The 18,734-nt window shown below is 33.1% G+C and overlaps 3 protein-coding genes across 3 annotated transcripts in view; 1 reads left to right on the top strand and 2 right to left on the bottom strand.

The window, feature by feature from the left end:
- The window catches only part of LOC133186862 (cysteine--tRNA ligase, cytoplasmic-like), a 70,735-nt gene extending 69,353 nt beyond the window's left edge, over positions 1-1,382 (bottom strand). Inside the window, exon 1 of the mRNA XM_061322228.1 lies at positions 1,362-1,382. The gene's annotated coding sequence lies outside the window, so the exon portion shown is untranslated. The remainder of the gene's footprint in view (positions 1-1,361) is intronic.
- LOC133186872 (sulfotransferase 1B1-like) overlaps positions 1-18,734 on the bottom strand; it is a 492,412-nt gene that overhangs the window by 359,535 nt on the left and 114,143 nt on the right. The gene's annotated exons all lie outside the window — the stretch shown is intronic.
- Positions 1,574-17,413, top strand: LOC133186863 (eukaryotic translation initiation factor 3 subunit M-like). The gene is made up of 10 exons (XM_061322231.1): positions 1,574-1,693; positions 10,171-10,312; positions 10,525-10,666; positions 11,084-11,207; positions 11,396-11,490; positions 12,154-12,237; positions 12,409-12,508; positions 14,334-14,415; positions 14,615-14,758; positions 17,081-17,413. Exons 1-10 carry the CDS (start codon positions 1,652-1,654, stop codon positions 17,281-17,283), a joined length of 1,158 nt encoding a protein of 385 aa, XP_061178215.1. The 5' UTR covers positions 1,574-1,651; the 3' UTR covers positions 17,284-17,413.

Below are 18,734 nucleotides of genomic sequence, written 5' to 3'. Positions count from 1 at the left end.
TTGTAAAACTTAACATCCTTTTGTTGATTGACCATATATATTGCTAAATATTATATACATCTTTTTTTTTTTAATTTCTTTATTCCTGAAATACTATATACATTTAGTGTATAAATTGATACAATCACTTAAATTTGCAGCTCTTTCTTGTTTAAAATAAATATAAAGAATCACAACCTACATGAATATTAAAATTTTCTCAAGAAAGAGTAGTGTACAGAAAAAAATCTTGTTTAAAATAAATAAAAGAATTATAATCTACCTGAATATATTAAAAATTTCCTCCAGCACTTAAAACAGCAGTATACAGAAAAAATTCTACAATAATGTTTCCCTTTCCAAGTAAAACCCACCAAGATCTGTTAAGAGAACTACTGATTTAAATGGCTTAGGGAGTTCCAATTTATACTTAAAGAATATAATTGTGACTGACATCAATATATTTCTAGGAAGACTGTAGACATGATGCAACAATGTATCATAATACACGTACATAGAAAATGAAAGTAAAACATGGAAAACACACAAGTCATGGGAAAAGGAGCTGATTTGGCTTTAATTCCATAACCAATGCTAGATATGGTAAACAGAAAGTAAAGTGCATTTAATTAGTTGTACTTAAAAACAAGGGCATTTAAATTAAGGATCAAGTGTCTAATGTTGTTTTGTTTTAACCCCAGTACTGGAGATCTATGGACTATATATAATAAGTTCACCAAATATATATCTTCAGGATTCTTTTTCTTTTGAGTGAAAAAATATACTAATAAGAAATAAATAATTTTTCACAAATATAAATGCTGCTGTCCTAAATATATATCTTAATCTACATGGCTTTACAAAATATATGTTATTTTATGATATAGTCTGTATTCCTTCAATTAATTAGCAAGTTTAAAAGTTATAACCATTAGACTAAAGCTTTTAAAAAGGACAACTTATACCATACCTTACAATACATTCAATATGTGCATTTATTAAACATCCTATATTAAGAACTTGGACTATAAATTAATGCATAGACACTGTTACTTTAACACTTGCCATATTTCAGACATAAACTATTCAATCAAGTGTTTTAACAACACTAATATGTCACCAAGTAAGAGATGGACTTTAACAACTTTTCCTTGAGATGACCGACATTATAAATATTATACACTATTAAATATTCTGAAAGAAAATCACTAATAAGTGAGTCTTTGTGGGAACAGAAAGTGAAACTATTCTGCTAATGTCTTCACTCAAAAAGGACCTATATTTAGACATAAACAGACTTCATAATTTGACAAAACAATCAACCCTTCAACTGAAACGAACATAAGTGTGATTGAAGATCGTGTTTGGGACAAAAGCCTTACCGCTTCATGTATTTGATTTGGTATGGTGATGCAAGAAAATGTGATAAAACACATGGACCAACGACTTCCGGTTTGTTTGACGCGTGTATTAAGCTATGTTCCGATTCTTTTTAATTATCACGTCTCTTCATACAACATACTAGTCATATTTTTAATTGTAGTATATAATTTGATTTAAAAACATTTAATAAGATGATGAAGTTTTAGTTGTTTTTATTCAGAACACTGACAAGGTTGTTGGCGGAAGTAGACAACCCTCGTTTTGAGTCTCGCTGGAACCACGAGAAGGCATGAGTACGCCGGTGTTCATAGATTTGCCTATTCCTGAACAGGTATCAAAGGATTTTCACCATACTGTTCTATTTTTTATGTTCGTGGCACATATGGATAATTTTTTTTACGCCAAGATTTTACAGTATTTCCCTATGAACATAACTTAAAATCAAAAACAGCTGGCTGTACGGAACTCGAATTTCCTCGGTCTTGAATATTTATGTGGTCCTCTAATTAAGCTTTATTATACAAACTGCATAACAGTTTCATTTATGAATTATTTGTCTTTGTTAAGCTGCACTAAGAGTTGTTTCAACTATTATTTTTAAAATTTAATCTGACTTTATTGTAAATTGCACATTATCTTTTTATTTTGCTTGCCAATAGACACTGGCACTGGAAGTTAATGTAAATATTGGGCCGATGATATATACACGACCGTCGTGCGCATAGAAAAGAAAGTCTATTTACACGACCGTCGTGTGAATAGCTATTGCAAATTGCTGAGATATATATACGACCATCTAGATGGAACGTTCTATCGTTAAAATGATATTGTCCTATGGACCCGGTTTAACAATAGAATTCGTTCCATGTATTGGCAATGTTGCAAAATAAACACGGGCGATAACTCGTACTCTGTGCATTTTCTATGAAGAATCCAGAGAGTTTCGAATGTCAACATGGCGTTAAATTTGAAGCGAGGAAAAAACGTTGAGAAAATTAGTTGAATTTTCATATTTATATGGCTTATTTTTTAGGTTAAAAGACAAAGATTATCTCAAAAAGGTTTGTTATTATTAATTTGGTACAGTGCGGTCTCGTTATTACGATGTTCATTTTGTCACGGGAAAATATACCGAGGGCAACGTAATAAAAGTTCCCAATAAAATCCATTAAAACATCGTTTTGAAAGTTTGTTATTTTTGTGGAAGGTGTATTTTTGCCCTTTTGTTCCCTTCTTCTGTTCTAATTCCTAATCAAAACACTAATACATATATAATTTATTAACAACTTATCTTGAATAGATATCTTCATGGTGATATTTCTTCTATTTCTTTCATTTTAAAAGAAATACGTATATTTCTTATAAAAACTTCCGCGATCTATCAGATCTTCATTTATCTACCGCCATTTCCTTACTTTTACTTTCGTTTCTGACTCTGTAGATAATGCGTTCGTAAAAAATTCAACAAGCCTTCTTCGTATTCAATTTATAGTCGTTTACTACATAGCAACAACAATTTTTAGTGAGCTTTTGGGTGTTCAATGAGCTTAGAGCAGCAGTGAACAACTGATGAAAGAGTGTGACTGGAATATTTAAGGATGGAATTTGACGTACAAGCTATATGTCAAAATAAATTTAATTTCTTAAATTACTGAACAGAGCTCAATTAGCAGTTCAGCAATTATCGATTTGTATTTCTGCTGACACCTGTGAGGTAGTCCAAGCCACAATCAAAGCTGTTAAAACGTAAGTGAAGTTCAAATTTGGCCAAAATTATGTTTGATACCCAAGCTGTCCATTACCGCAATTTAATTGCAAACGAAATTACACAATACGTGTTTAACATACATGCACAAGATTGAATGTAACCTTTTATTTAATAAATTAATTTTATTCATTAACCAAAGTATAAAAGATAAAATAAACTTTACAGACATAGATAAACTAGAGACTACGTTTATAAATAAACAGTTTAAATTTAATTGTTTAACAATGGCTTTGACACGATGTCTCCAGTTCTGCTGACCTCGCTAGAACAGTCAAGGTGTGTGCAGTCAAGCGTCACTAATCACCTAACGGCGCTGCAAGTTAACACTCTGTCAGAGCACAGGTGTTTCAATGTTTATTTAGCCTCTCCTTAAGTGGCTACCGTCGATCAACACTGAATAAACACGGAGTGAAAAAAAAATTTGGACAGAATTTTTACATCGTAATACCGAGTCCCGGCATTTTAGGACATCGTAATAAACGGTTCTATTTTGTATAGATTTGCTAAGAAATGGTTTTGTGCTTTGAATTTACAACGTAATAAGCGTTCTATCTTATAAAACCGTCACCGTAATAACGAGTCCGCACTGTAGTTATTTTCAATGCAATTCCTTTTGTATTCTTCAAAATCATTTCGGAGTGGATCCACTCCGATTTGCTACATTGCAAGTATATGGAACGTATTCTAACTGTGGTGAGGGCTTGTCCCGAGACACAGTTAGATTATTCTAACTAACGACCGTCATGCACATAGGTAAGAAAAAAATCTATTTACACGACGGTCGTGCAAATAGCAATTGCACATTGCCAGAGATATGCACACGACGGTAATAGCTATAGTTGAATCCACACTTTTCAAGTTATGTCCCTTGGCCACCATCTTTGGGGGAAAACCTATAGAATCCTCACAGTAGCCTTTGTAGTTTTCTAGTTTGTAACTTTGTCATTTGACTGGAAAAAAAATGTGTGCATCTTGTATATTGATTGCCCCAAGATGGGGCTACCCATATCGAAAGAAAAAAATTTAAACACAGTGGATTTATCGGAGCACGCCCAAATGTTTGGTAGCATAAAGAGGAGAAATGTCATTTCTTTCCCTTTTGACCTTTTGGTTGACCCTGCAAAGGGACACAACTTTTGCAAAGTGTGGATTGGACTATTATGCATATATACACGACCGACCTGTGCTCGAAGACATGACGTTGTTTGTTATAGAATTTGACCCCAGTATGAACATTCATGTCAACATTTTTTTGACATTTAAATACTATTACTAAATGAATGTTTTTGTGAACGGACATTTCTTTTCTTTTACACACATTAAATTAGCAAGAATTTGGTAAAATAAAAATAAAACTAATTGATAATTTAAAGAGATCCGATCCCGATCAGATTTGTGTGGAGTTCCAAAATCACTAAACTTTGACATTGTGAGAATGAGATGAGTCCGTTTCTGGCTTTATGTGTACATTTAATCTTTTAATCTTTTTTTTTTTCATTGAGTTTTTTTTAATAGAAATGCAAGTAATTGATTGTTTCACACGATAGTAAATACATGTATTACATTTATGTTGATAGTTAATTACCTCAACTTTTTTTTCAATTTTATCTCATGTTAAAAAAAATGTAAAATATATGAGGGATTGACACCTGTGTAAGATCCATACTCCAACTTCAGATGAAAAAAAAAAAGAAAACTTTTGTAGGCAATCCCCTATCTGAATTGTAAAATACAAAAGTTCAGAAACAGGATGGGGACATAAATACCACACTGCATCAGTTTTAGTCTGGCTATAGACTGGGACACATGATCTTGCCCAGGGTCTTAAATTAGCACTTGCCCACTCGCTAATTGCGAGTAAAATTTGGTGTGGGCTCATAAAATTTATAACTTGTTCGCCCAAGTGGCGAATTAAAAAACTGCAGGACCAGAATTCATTCCCATGCAGTCCCCTTGCCGAAAAACAGACGTTTTTCTCAGGTTTTTGCTTTAAAACGCCCAATCAATTAAATAAATCAAAGTAGCATGGTCCAATTGTTTGTACATATCCTTCATCTAATCCATTTACCAGCAATACATAATTTGTTAAATCCCTAAAACAATTGTTTTTTTTGGGGGGGGGGGGGGTAATCTGAATTTCCTCCATTCCTCTGTGTATGGTTGATACGTGGTAGATATCCAATTAAATTATTTCCAATTACTCAATCATATGAATAGGAAGTGTTATTAGGTGCCTACTTATTTCAGATACGTTTCAAAAATATTTAAAGTAAGAAAAAAAATTTTATTCATGTGTCAGTGTCACTTCATCAGTAGGCTATATAGTCCAATGACCAGAAAAGGGGACTACGTATATTACCTTGTAAACATGGGTAGTAAAATAGTTTATTGAATTCAATTTCATTTCCTATGATTAAATATTTATATGATATTTGATTTTAAAAAGTAAGAACTTCAATTTTCATTTTATACAAAGGTATTTATATTCAATTAGTATCTACTTTTGTCCAAGTGTATTCAGAGGGTTAAAAAATAATTACAAAGTTTGTGGGCTAACAAATTTAGCTGTGGGCTCCTAAATTTGAAAGAAGATGGGTGAACAAGGCGGGCGAAGTGCCTATAGTGCGACAAACATGAAGTGAAAAATAAAATCTCAATTATATAAAAATTTTCTTTAATATTTCATCTAACATTAAAGTATATTTTATGCTAAATCTCTACAATTTACAAAAATCTCACAAAGACTGAAATTATTTGCCTACGAAATAGCATACACACACTAAAGAGGACAAAAAGGATCATTTTCTCACACTTTAACAAAATTTTTCGATATGAGTGGGTCTTCACTCCATTTTTTGAAAGTTGATCCTAAAAGTTTGCATAAAAATATACATTTTTTGGTTTACAAAAACATAGAGCAAAGACCCACTATACCTTAAAAGTACACTTTTATGACAAAGCATTCGCATCTTTCCGAGAAATACTTGAAGTTCATTAAGTCAAGGGTCAATATCACAAACATAATTTAAATGCCACTATTTGTCAGGAGCTGCGTGGCATAGTGGTTAGAGTGTTAGTCTCAAAACAATATGATACTCCGGATTTTTATTGATAGGGGTTCGAATCCCACAAATACCATTTTATTTTTTTAATAAAAGAATAATTTTTTCCGAGATCTTTTTTCTCAGAAAAGTTTTGTTGATCATAATTTCATAAATTTCAATAATGAGAACTTTATTTTAAATACTTAATTCACAAATTGAATATGATTTTATTAATATCTGAACCTATAGGCATTCTGCACGCCTTGTTCACCCATCTTCTTTAGGAGCCCACATGGCTAGTGGAAATTTTAGTTAAGTTCAAACCTGTTGCCCCCTTTATGGTTCTCTCTCATTTCTTTAAAGTCTTTCTATTTCTATTCTTTTCATACTTGAAATTTACAAACTACTTCATTTACATAGTTCTATTTGAAACTGAATTAAATATTAAGGCCCACAACCATTTCCTTTCACACCCCTCTCTTTTTACGGTACAGATTTTGTGGATAATTTTGATTATTTTACATACATGACTGTATAAAATATATGGACGCACCAGCTAGAGGATGGGTATATTATGAGCTATTCAAGTGTGCCGAAGAATGCAACCGAATCGTAATATAATTTCTATCAGTTCCATAAAAATGTAGATGAAGCAATGTATTAGCTACAAAAAGAAAACAAATCTATAAAAAAAATAATAATGAAGATTAGAAACGAAAATAAAATTGGAAAGGGAAGATGTGCAGATCACCTGGGGTAGAAACTAACTTTCACACATGGCTAGCAATGATGGGGGGGGGGGGGGGGTTACTGGGTTATATCCTCCTATATACCCTTTCGGCCCTTAACCACACAGTGTCTGCCATGGAATTTCGATGATATATTGATGACCAAATTGATGACATAAATAATTGAACGTGATCAGTACTTTCAACCAATTTGTAGTGTCATTTGCGGACGAGTGTTATATTTTCATAGTTGCAAGTATGTCATATAACAGTCATTTTACATGTTCAAATTACTCTAATTTTGGGACAAAAGATTTAGGAACTCAAATAAAAATAAAACAAGTTATGCAAAATTTAATGAAATAGTTTAGAACTGTCTTTTCCCAAGAAACTTTCAAAGTGTAATGTGTATATTATGACTCTCTGAAACTATGTTTATTATAAAAGTATTAAATAAAACGTATTAAAAAAAATACACATGAAAGAAAAAAAATTAAAAGAGCACAACTGGAAAAATCTTGAGGTCGAACTCAAATCACCACATAAAATTTACATTTCAGCAATCATACCACTGCACCACGAAGTCATTGATAATGAATGATAAATTTAAGACAGATTGCCAAATCTTAAAATAATGTGAGAAGATGTTCACCTTAACCAAAATAAAGTGCCGTCATACACAAAATTATTCAAATGTTGTTTTTCTGGTTAGGAGTGGTCTTTGTCAACAGTTTGTCATCATTTAGGTAGATATACCTCAATATTTACTACATACTCCATACAAACTTGATGATTTTTATAATTATTATATAAGGGAACTACAATATGTATTAACATATGAATATCATTATTGTTTAATTTGTGATTACACGCGTGTGTAATAACTAAGGTTGTATGACAAAATTTTGGTTAAAAAGTGTATTTAAGAAATCACTACTAGAGTAGGAAAAATCCTTATCCAATGTTCTATGGCTCTTTTTAATTGGTGGGATTTAGTTTGACGTGCTTTTCCAGGAACATCAAATATCAAAATCGCTTTAAAAAAAAAAAAAGAGCCTGGAAAATGTCAGATATTTCGGACTAGATTGAGGTGGAGGGGGTAAACCACAAGCCTACCAAAATAGTAGGTAAACATTTTGCTTTATTATACTTTCATGTTAAATACTAAAATCTGATTGGTTTAGACGCATTTAACAATCCATAATGTTACCCTCAGCATTAGCAACACACTTGACAACGGGTAACATTGCGAAAATGTCACATGCGTTCAAATCATGCGCGTACGGTTCACCGTAGAATTCTCTAAACATCAGTTGTGCGTTTGAAAGAAGCCGAATAAACGACGTCAATAAAAGCTTGCGTCCGATGTAGCTTACTTGAAAACAACAAACGACAGACGAAACATCCTTGCGAGTGCAAACTTTAGATGATAAAGGACTTTTTGAGTAGTAAACAAACAATAAAGAGGTTGGTAAATCTTTTCCGAAGCTTTCTTATTGAGAAAAATAGAAGCAGCGAGTTTGAAAGCTTTCTAAGCGTGAACTTAACGACGATCTCCGAATTTTTCTTATGACATCCGAAATCAATAAGACATTCAGTATAATAAAATAAATAGTGCACATTTTTGAGGGTAACAGTTGAAATCGACACCCCTCTGAAAACTATTGTCAACCTCCGCTTACGCGTGGGTTGACAATGGTTTTCCTTGGGGTGTCAATTTCAACTGTTACCCTCAAAAATGTGCACTATTTATATGATAGTGACGAGTATATATACAAATACAAGGGTAGTTCTAATAGAAACAGACTTACATTACACCAATCGGCCCATTGGATCTATAATCACTTTAGTATATAAATTAACATTATGAAAAAGTTTTTCTAATGTTTTCTTACTAAAATGCCTTGAGGCTTAAATCAGTTAAATCACTGCGTGCCGAACTTAACTGGGGACGAAACAACGTGTGACATAATAAGTTGGTGTTATGTAAAAGATAATGGTCGTCTGAAAAGCTGATTAATAAATTTATACAATACACGACGGTTGTGCAAATAGTCAATGAAAAATTATATACACGATGGTTGTGCAAATAGTCATTGAAAAATTATATACACAACGGTCATGCGAATAGCCGATGAAAAAGTAAGTGTACGACGGTCATGCATATAGACACTGCCTAAATATTGAGTGTGTGCATGTATAAAAAAGGAAGGGTAGGATAATCTTTTTGAGGCAAATTCGGGTTTGGGGTATTGTGGATGTTTTTAAAACAGCCTGACGTGATAAATCATTTGTATATACTTTACTTACAAATATCTTGTTTCGTTCCAATCCAATGCATTTTACTTGAAGAAATAGACGTTTTTACACCTCCAAGTGTCTTAGAATTTTGCTAGACTTGTCTACAAAGTCGAAATGAGCTTATGCTATACCCCCAGGGTCGGCGTCTCGATTAAAGTTTTTGGAGCAAGTCCATTCCCAAGTAAACATAAGCCCTACCTTGACCAAACTTTATCGATGATGCACCTAGGGATGGCCACTTCGGATGCTGGATCTGACCTATTTCCCAGATGAGTGACTAATAAAGTCACTTGTTTTGAATTTTTGTCCGATGGCAGAAAATTCAAAACAAGCGAGTGGAGTAATATAGACCAGGTCAGAAATTGCACCAAACTTGTTCTCTCTAGATTTTCTGTTTAATTTTGGGATGCCTATACATACATGTATTACATACGTAGAAATCACCTCTTCTGTTGCTTTAAGTTTCAGTGCCAGGTATCGAGGAAGTTTTTGGTTTACTGCATGTCTTATACAGCAAGTTCAAATAGGCAGACATTTGAAGCATTTTTCAATAATTTTTCAAGCTAGATCTCACCTGTCGCCTGTAGGAAAAGTGTAGATATTGATTAAAATCTGTGAACCAAGACCCCCCTGAAATCGAAGATGGCAACTGTTGTACCTTGGCTCTTTTTATATTCAATAGATGTAATATTTTTAAAACATGCTAATTTCAGCAATTTTTTATTTTTATTTTAATGAGGGTGTTCAGACATGCCTAGAATACACAAAATACACCATCCTGAAACCAAGCGCCTATGATATAGACGAGTATTGAAGGCATTTGTTTTGTGTGAAGAATGGAATTTGAAATCCATTCATGATTTAACTATTTTGAATTTAGTAAAAATGTTATTATTGAATAATCTTTGAGCAGACTTGTAAGAGTGATTATTTTATGATAATTTGATTTGTGAAATTATTATTTAAGGCCCAGGAATTAAGAAGCTACCTCAAATCATTGAGTGCTGACATCTCAGAAGAAAAAGCAGAAGCAGGCATTCTTACAGATTTAAGACACATCATTGAAGCAAGCAACATATGCTGGAATTCCAAAGATGTATCAGATGCTGGTATAGCACGTAGTAGTTTAAAAATCCCATCATTTCTTACAATAAGAGTAATGTGCATGCTTGATACTTTATGCTGTTGAACCATTGAAAAAAGAAACTGTATTATAAATGCAACTTGGTAAAACTGTATATATGTATACCTTTATATATATAAAATGGAATGATATACATTTCTAGTTGTTTGTATTGACAATGAAGCATTTTCATTGCAGATATTGAAATGGTGTTCAACAGTGTAATATCGCTGATCCTTGTTCTGCCGCCAGAGGAAATGCTTGAACCTGTGACACATTTCTGTGAGAAAGTCGTCAAATGTCCACAAGGAGACAGAAGGGGTGCTCTACGATTAAAATTGTAAATACAGTTATTCTAGCAGAATGCGATAACTGGTTTTGAGAAAAAAATATTTTTAATTATCTGTGTCTAAAGTAATTAAAAGAATAAACAACTAAATACTTCATAGCAATTCTCACACAGATTATGGGCCTTTAAAACAAGCTGATATTTTATTTATTTTGTTGTATTATAGTGTTTATATTTCCTTGACTCATGCTGTGATATATATTGTATATATATATATATATATATATATATATATATGTATATGTATTCATTGTATATGTGTTATAAAGAAGGCCCCAAGGAAAACTTGTGCTTGCACTAATCGGGTCACCTTCTATAAATAAAGTACTATTATACGTTTGTGGAACATTTTGCTGAGCTAAGAGAAATATGCAAATATGAAATAATAAGTATTTTGTCACATTACAGGTTGTCTAACTTATTTTATGGACTCGATGAGAGGTCTCCGTTGAGAGCTGATCTGTATGTTTCCATGGTAAAATTAGCACAGCAAGCAGATCTGACACAACAACTAGCTATTGACTTAGAACAGGTAATTGTTAAAGAAATAGACGTGTTTCAACCTACTGTGGTTTTGTATTGAGTTATATATTTACTGCAAGTATGATTGTATTTATATGTAAATTCTACATTTAAAAGCACAGAAATTCTGCATCATTGCTTGTACTTTGGTCAAATTTATGAAATAAAGAAGATTAGAAAATTAATATTTTTTCATAGATAAAGAAATGGGTGTCACAGTGGGACATAAGCACCACAAAGCTACAGAACCTGCTGCGATCTGTTCATGATGCCTTGATAGAAGCGGGAATGAGGTTGGTAGGATAAGGCAAATACATAAGATTTACTGAATGATAAGGGATAGCAAATAGATTTACATATGTATTTTTTTATCGTTATCATTCAGTAAATCATATGATTTACTCAGTGATGATTCTGTTCTGATATTAAATGGAATTCCGCTAATTTGAATCCAAGAATTCGATATTTATGAGCGTTTTCCGATATTTCAGTACTTCCTATTTTTGCAGCCATCGGTTTCCATTTTTGTTCGGTAAAAAATTCAAATTGTTTCGTCCGTGTTTCATGTAGTCTGCATCATCCAAACGTTTGCGTTTATCTCCAAGTAAGGTAAACACAAACGTAGGGATGATTCAGACTTCCTTTCAATGGCGCAGCAGTTCATTCAGCCAGGTCAGGATGTAAAAGTTGCTGAACAAACTGTCGCGCTTCAATTTTCGTCGTTCATTTAAACTTACTTCAGGCTTGCTAAAGCCCTTATTTCGTCAGCCCCTCGACTCCCTAACTATTTCAGATATTTTGGCCAATTCACAGAATCATCAATGTTTACTGAATAATCATTTAGTGCACATTATACAAAATGTCAGAAACATCCAATCAAAATGTGATTGATATATGAGGTTAATAGAGTTTAGGGGATTTAAGTACCATTAAACATGTTTTACTCTTTATAACAGTGATAAAGCCACGAAAGTGATGATAGACCTGTTAGGTACCTATACAGAAGACAATGCATCTCAGGCCAGGGATGATGCACACAGGTAAGTGATGATACACCTGTTTTGTACCTTCACAAAGGTAAGTAATGATACACCTGTTATGTATGTACACACACAGCTAATTGATGATACATCAGTGATGAATTGTTCAATGAGTTTTTCTTGTAGCCTTTATAAACACTAGAGACTTACTATTATGCTGTTTTGTTGCAGATGCATCGTTACTCATTTAGGTGACCCCAACACATTTCTGATGGATCATCTTCTTTCACTTAAGCCTGTCAAATTCTTGGAGGGGGAACTCATTCATGATGTGAGTGATGTTTTGTTGTTTTTTAAGCACCCAGAAAATTTCAGTATACTTTGATGAGGTTTTCTGAAAAATCATGGTGCTATAAAAACCTTGGATTCCAAGATGACCTTTCATCTATGAGAGGTTATCATTTCACCCCAAGAACAAATACTGTAAATTAAACATCCAATTTTACGTTAACGCCCTTAAAATCTACCTGATTCAAGATCAATAATATACCGCTTGTCAGTCATAGAAAATACAATAGCTACTGATTTGATTGACAGGCCAGCTACCCGTGCTACCTGATAATCAGAATTTGCAGGTTTTGAAAATGATTGTCTGGTCACGTGTCAAATACTTTCATGTACCATGTGAAAAGTCGCTTTGTATATAGACTCAGGTTTAAAACAAAAATCAAGTCACTGTTATACTGGTTGGTCATTTTATTGATATATTTAAGAGTAGGAAATTAAACCTTGACTTCGTGACATTTTGTTTTTCAGTCTCCACTGCTGTTTGGTACTATTTTAAAGCGATATGATGTCCATGTCCAAAATAAATATAACTCTTTTTTTGAAGAAAATCTAGCGGCTCGATCTTTTTCAATTACTGCCTGGGACTTGGATCCGGAGAGGAACGAAGTTCCCATAGCCATGGTAGCAGCTAAGACCAATAATTCTTCTGAGCCCCTTCTTCAGCCTTTGCCTAGATTTTAGTAATCACCGTAATGCCCCTGTCAATCCTGCATTTGGGTGCACAGAAACTCAATGCAAAGCCCGCCAATTAAAATCATGACAAAATAAAATAGAATGTATAAGAAAAATATTTAGCATTGACAGCATGAATAACGAAAGATTCCATTATCACATGCTTTATCTTTGCATATATATGAATACGAATAGTGATCGATCTTAATTAAAATCTTACAAACAATACAAATCTGTGAACATGGATCTTTGGAAATGCTGAATATTTTGGACAACATTGTTGGCACCGAATACATTCCAATTGTGGTAAAAATCCACACACCGGATAATTTTGATAAGTGGGATTTTTTAATTTCAATGTTCATACCTATTTAATAAATTTTATATTTATTAAAGTTTTTTTTTTTTGCTCAAAATTAGAGACAAAATGCGTAACGTTGACTTTGATTACCAAAGACAGACTTCCTATGTAATGCAACGTGTATAGGGATTTTGACACTTTGAGTATTGGTGGTCTCCAGGTAAATAGCAGAAGTACTACCAACCCCAACCCCCCAAACCCCCCTTCTGCAGGTAACCGTACGGTAAAAAAATTGGGTTTTTAAATCTTTCTTTCGTACCTCAGTTTTGCAGCTTTATGAAATGAAAAAGAAAAAAAAGCATGTGAATTGGTATACCTATTGATATCTTAACTGTTTTAACAAGAAAACAAGTTGAATTGAAGGGTGGGGGATACAAAAATAATGAACATCTCATATATTTCTAAATTTTGAAGTTGTTTGGAATGAAACAGCAGACGGAAGTCTACGTAAGATAGCAGTGTTTCTTTAAAAATAAAATTCATTACTGAAAATGTGTGCAATCGGAACTTATTTAGATATTCTAGAAAATAGAAATGCAAAATGTGCAACAAATTTGTAGTAAACCTTCAACCATTATGCATTGTGGAAATTTCATATTGCTGTTTCAGAGCCATGTGAAAAATCAGTGATGCTATAGAAAATCATGGATTCCAAGATGTACTGTTTTTAATGGCAGTCCATCATTTCACCCCATGTACAAGAAAATCTTTGAATTTCTCTTCTGACATGTTTGAGTATTTAAATTGAGCTACACTCCTTCATATTCATTTTCAGCTACTGACAATTTTTGTGTCAGGAAAGATTTCACAATATCAGCAGTACTACAAGACTAACATGGACTTTGTCAAGTCTCTAGGTGTGTTCCTTTTTTTTTTATACTATACACGTAGTATTAAAAGATGCAGACAGTATCGCATCACTTATTAATGAAAATATTGCAGCTCTTTTCCAAAATTTACTTCAGTCTCGTATAAAAAGAAAGAAAGGATGTGTTTTCAGTCTTAAATTTAGGTAATGTTGTTGCCTATTTGACTTCTATCTGATTCACACTACAGGATTGTCCCATGAACAGAATTTACGGAAGATGCGGTATCTGTCATTTGTGCAGCTAGCGGAAGACAAGAAGGAGATCGAGTTTGCCGTCATTCAGAAGGAGATGCAGCTGGAGGAAGTGGACATTGAAGACTTCATCATTGATGGTACAATAGAATTCTAATTATTTTATAGCCAGTTAGGTCACATGAGCCACTCGGGTTACTTAGTACTATCTGTTTTCATCTTTTGTGTGTCTTGCGGTCCTGAATATTTTCGGCTTCTTCTATGGAACTGCTGAAACAATTTCAACCAATTTCAAACAATAGCATCTATGGGTTGAGGGGAACAAAAAGTTTTCAATTTCATTCAATTTCAGGATCTCTACCTCCCTTTGGTCTGAGGGATGTGGAAGTCCTAACCATGTATTTCTTTAATATGTATTTTACCCTCGATATCTCGAATCCTCAGATATCTCAAAATTTTTTCTTGGTCCCATCGAGTTCAAGATAACGAGGTTTGACTGTATATTATAAGCAATGAATCCTTTACCAAAATTGAATTAATGGCTCCTGTCATTAATCATGAGTATCTAGCAGGCAAATTGTTTGCATGATTATAATAAGCAGCTAGCTTATTCATGTCCCAGAGCTCCAAGAATTAGGTCTCAGTTGAGCGAGTTGTTCATTAAAATTAATGATCAATGTACCTATCTTTTGTACTCCTGAACATTGAGGAGACAAGCTACATGGATATAATGATATGCAATTATGGACTGTTTAGTAGGGAGACATTTGAGAAATAATTAATGTTTTCAGTTAACATGGTGTTATGAAAAATTGTCTGCAGACATGTTCCATGATGCCTGTTAGGGCTTCATGGTAAATATGTCCACAGAGCAAATGTTTTTCATAAAACCATGTTCACCGAATAACATTGTTTATTACTTATATTTGCATGCCATGATGTTGTAAGAATATAAGAAGGAATGTGTACTGGGATATTTGAATGGGTCTTTGTCATCATTAAAAAAAATAATGACAATAAAATCAGCATACCTTATTAATCAACCTTGTTTCTATTACAGTATACCATAATTTACAGTATACAGATGCTCTAAAATGGATGAAAGGCACATTTTTATCCCAAATTTAAAAAAAAATATTCTTCAGATAGGGTGTATTTGAAGATTGGACGAGACCTTATTTACCGTTTTATAGAAATTCCTACATAAGGTACTATGTATCAAAACGTACAAAATTCATTAAATTATCGTATTGAGATAGGATAGTGAATGCCTAAGGCCTAAACAGATGTTATCTATATCTTCTGGATATTGGGCACAAGAATTAAAGATGAGCTCTTTAACTCTCTTAATTGCAATTGATAGACTGTCAAATTAAAATGCATAGTCACTGGCTGGCCAGTCTTTTATTTTCAAAATTAATTTTGTATAAAGTTATCAAGACTAATTTGATATTGTATGTGATATTTTTATTTTATTTTTTTTTTTTTAAATCTTGGCAAACAAATTGCAGAGTGTCTAGTCTCACAAAGATGACAGATACTTGTAATTGAATTTTTTAGTCTAATAAAAAAAAACAATATAATTATTAGTAGTTTGATGTTTTAGTAGGCTGCAGCTGAGTTCATCAGTCATTAAAAAATACAATGAGCTATTAAATTTTCATGCCCAACGTTTAAACAAACTGTGAATACCTGTTAGATCCATAAAATACCTTTAATGACTTAGGTACCTTTTCTAAAAAAAAAAAAAAAAACCAGTGGGGGTATTTGTCCATTTTGAACAGTACTAGTTTTCATTTCTTGTAGTGGAGATTTGCATGAAAACCTACATTTATTTTTTCAAACAATCTTTCCTATATGTATGTTCTTTAGCATGTATTATGTACATTTATGTAGAAGTTTCATCCATGCACGTGTGAGAAATTATGAACTGCTTTCATACTGAGAGCAGTTGCGTTTATAGTGATATGATTGTCGTTGCTGAGAATAGAGGAAGAAAACAGCATGTAAATATCACAATTTTTCAGGTTTGAGTAGATTTTCACCCAAGGGAATTTGTGCTCGAGTGTGACACCCCTACTCTCATGCAACAACTCTTCTCAAACCAATAATGTCTGATGTCTCGCTACTAACAGTCCATTTTTTTTCCTTGAAAATCCAAATTTGATCAAATAGAGTGAATAAATTTCAGACAAACATTTTGTGTTTCCCTGTCCACTGCTCTAATTTAATACTCTGAAAATTTTGACATCACCATTAGAATTTATATTTAATAATAAGTAGGATCATTAAATAATATTTTAGATTTCAGAGTTACCTCCCTTGCAATATTTTATTTTTATTAAAAGAAAAACAACACAGTTGTCACCCTGCATGAGAGGGAGATGTCACAAGTTATCTCCCTGGGTGACATGCTCTTTACCAGAGATTCAGTGTTAATGGTAAGCTTCTCTTTTTTTCAGTGCTCAGGACTAAATCTGTAAGAGCCAAGATAGACCAGCTTCAAAAGAAGGTCATTATAATGTCCACTATCCACCGGACATTCGGACGACAGCAATGGCAGATCCTAAGACAGACACTTACCCAGTGGCGCGAAAATCTCACAAGAGTTCAGAACAGTCTACAGTCACTTGATATGATGGCCCAGTCTCAGGCCCAGGCCTAGAAATAAGCTAAAATCTGAAGACAAGAGCAGTGAGACTCAAGACTAGAACTCAAAACCTGTAAATTAAGTGCTTCATAAGTCATAAAAATGTCAAATCATGTAGTTAAAGACAATAAAATTATGAATTGGATTTTAGTTTGTTAATATCAGTGAAAGAATAGAAATTATTTCATCTTTAAATTTTATAGATACCCTTTAAAAAGCAATACAAAATATACTTTCATGCCCACTAAAATTGAATGAAATATTTATGCAAAATATTTGGGGGGGGGGGGGGGTCCATAAATTAACATTCTTGTTTTAAACATGTTTTCGTGTATCCAAAGAGAATGCTAAGAACAATTCAATGTTAATATGTATGCAGTCAAACATGCTCAAGATGTCTGACTTAAGGAGCTTGAGGGAAGAATACACTTTCAAAGAGAACATTACAAGTACTACTGCAGTTCTTATTTGGTAAAAATGTAAGACTCCAATAGGATTTACTGGTGCCGTGCTCTTACACTGTTTGTCTCTCCACAATTCTAATTTTAGGTCACCTTAGTCATTGACTGTGTGGATTCAAGTTCAATTAAGGGACAGGGTTGAAAGTCAAACTCTTTACTTTTATATCATGTGTTGCTTACACTGAATTCAGTGTACATGCACAGTTTTTTGGGACCATCTCATAATAGTGTTTATACTATACATGTACAAATATAGGGGGATTTTTAGCTCTACTGGTCAGAGACCAGAAGAGCTTATGCGATAGTAAGGTGTCCCTCGTCCGTCCATCTGTAAACAATTTTTCAAAATGCTACTCTTCCTACAGTTTTGGTCTGATTTCAATATTACTTCGCACACAAGTAGACTACACTAAGATACATAATTCTGTATATCGGTTTTTGATTTCAATGAACAGTGTTGCCATGGTTACTAAAAATAGAAATTTCTGTGAAAAACATTCAAAATGCTACTCCTCCTACAGTTTTGATCTGATTTCAATATAACTTGGCATACAAGTAGACTATACTATGATGCATAATTCTGTATATCGGTTTTTGATTTCGATGAACGGTGTTGCCATGGTTACTAAAAATAGAAATTTCTGTGAAATACTTTCAAAATGCTACTCCTCGTACAGTTTTGGTCTGTTTCAATATAACTTGGCACACAGGTAGACTACACTAAGATACATAATTCTGTTTATCGGTTTTTGATTTCAATGAACGGTGTTGCCATGGCTACTAAAAATAGAAATTTCTGTGAAAAACATTCAAAATGCTACTCCTCCTATAGTTTTGATCTGATTTCAATATAACTTGGCACACAAGTAGACTATACTAAGATACATAATTCTATTTATCGGTTTTTGATTTCGATGAATGGTGTTGCCATGGTTACTAAAAATAGAAATTTCTGTGAAATACTTTCAAAATGCTACTCCTCGTACAGTTTTGGTCTGTTTCAAT

The sequence above is a fragment of the Saccostrea echinata genome, unplaced genomic scaffold (assembly GCF_033153115.1).
Source record: "Saccostrea echinata isolate AGI-Se365-2 ecotype Australia unplaced genomic scaffold, CSIRO_AGI_Sech_v1 ptg000014l, whole genome shotgun sequence".
NCBI classification, from domain to species: Eukaryota; Metazoa; Mollusca; class Bivalvia; order Ostreida; family Ostreidae; genus Saccostrea; species Saccostrea echinata.
This window is presented reverse-complemented; position numbering and strand designations above follow the sequence as displayed.

Excerpts from the sequence above, each read along its gene's own strand:
- LOC133186863 (XM_061322231.1), top strand. The coding sequence starts at position 1,652 with ATGAGTACGCCGGTGTTCATAGATTTGCCTATTCCTGAACAG. Across the intron at positions 1,694-10,170 it reads ATTTGCCTATTCCTGAACAG|GCCCAGGAATTAAGAAGCTA; the intron begins GTATCAAAGGAT and ends TTATTATTTAAG. Across the intron at positions 11,491-12,153 it reads TTGATAGAAGCGGGAATGAG|TGATAAAGCCACGAAAGTGA; the intron begins GTTGGTAGGATA and ends TCTTTATAACAG.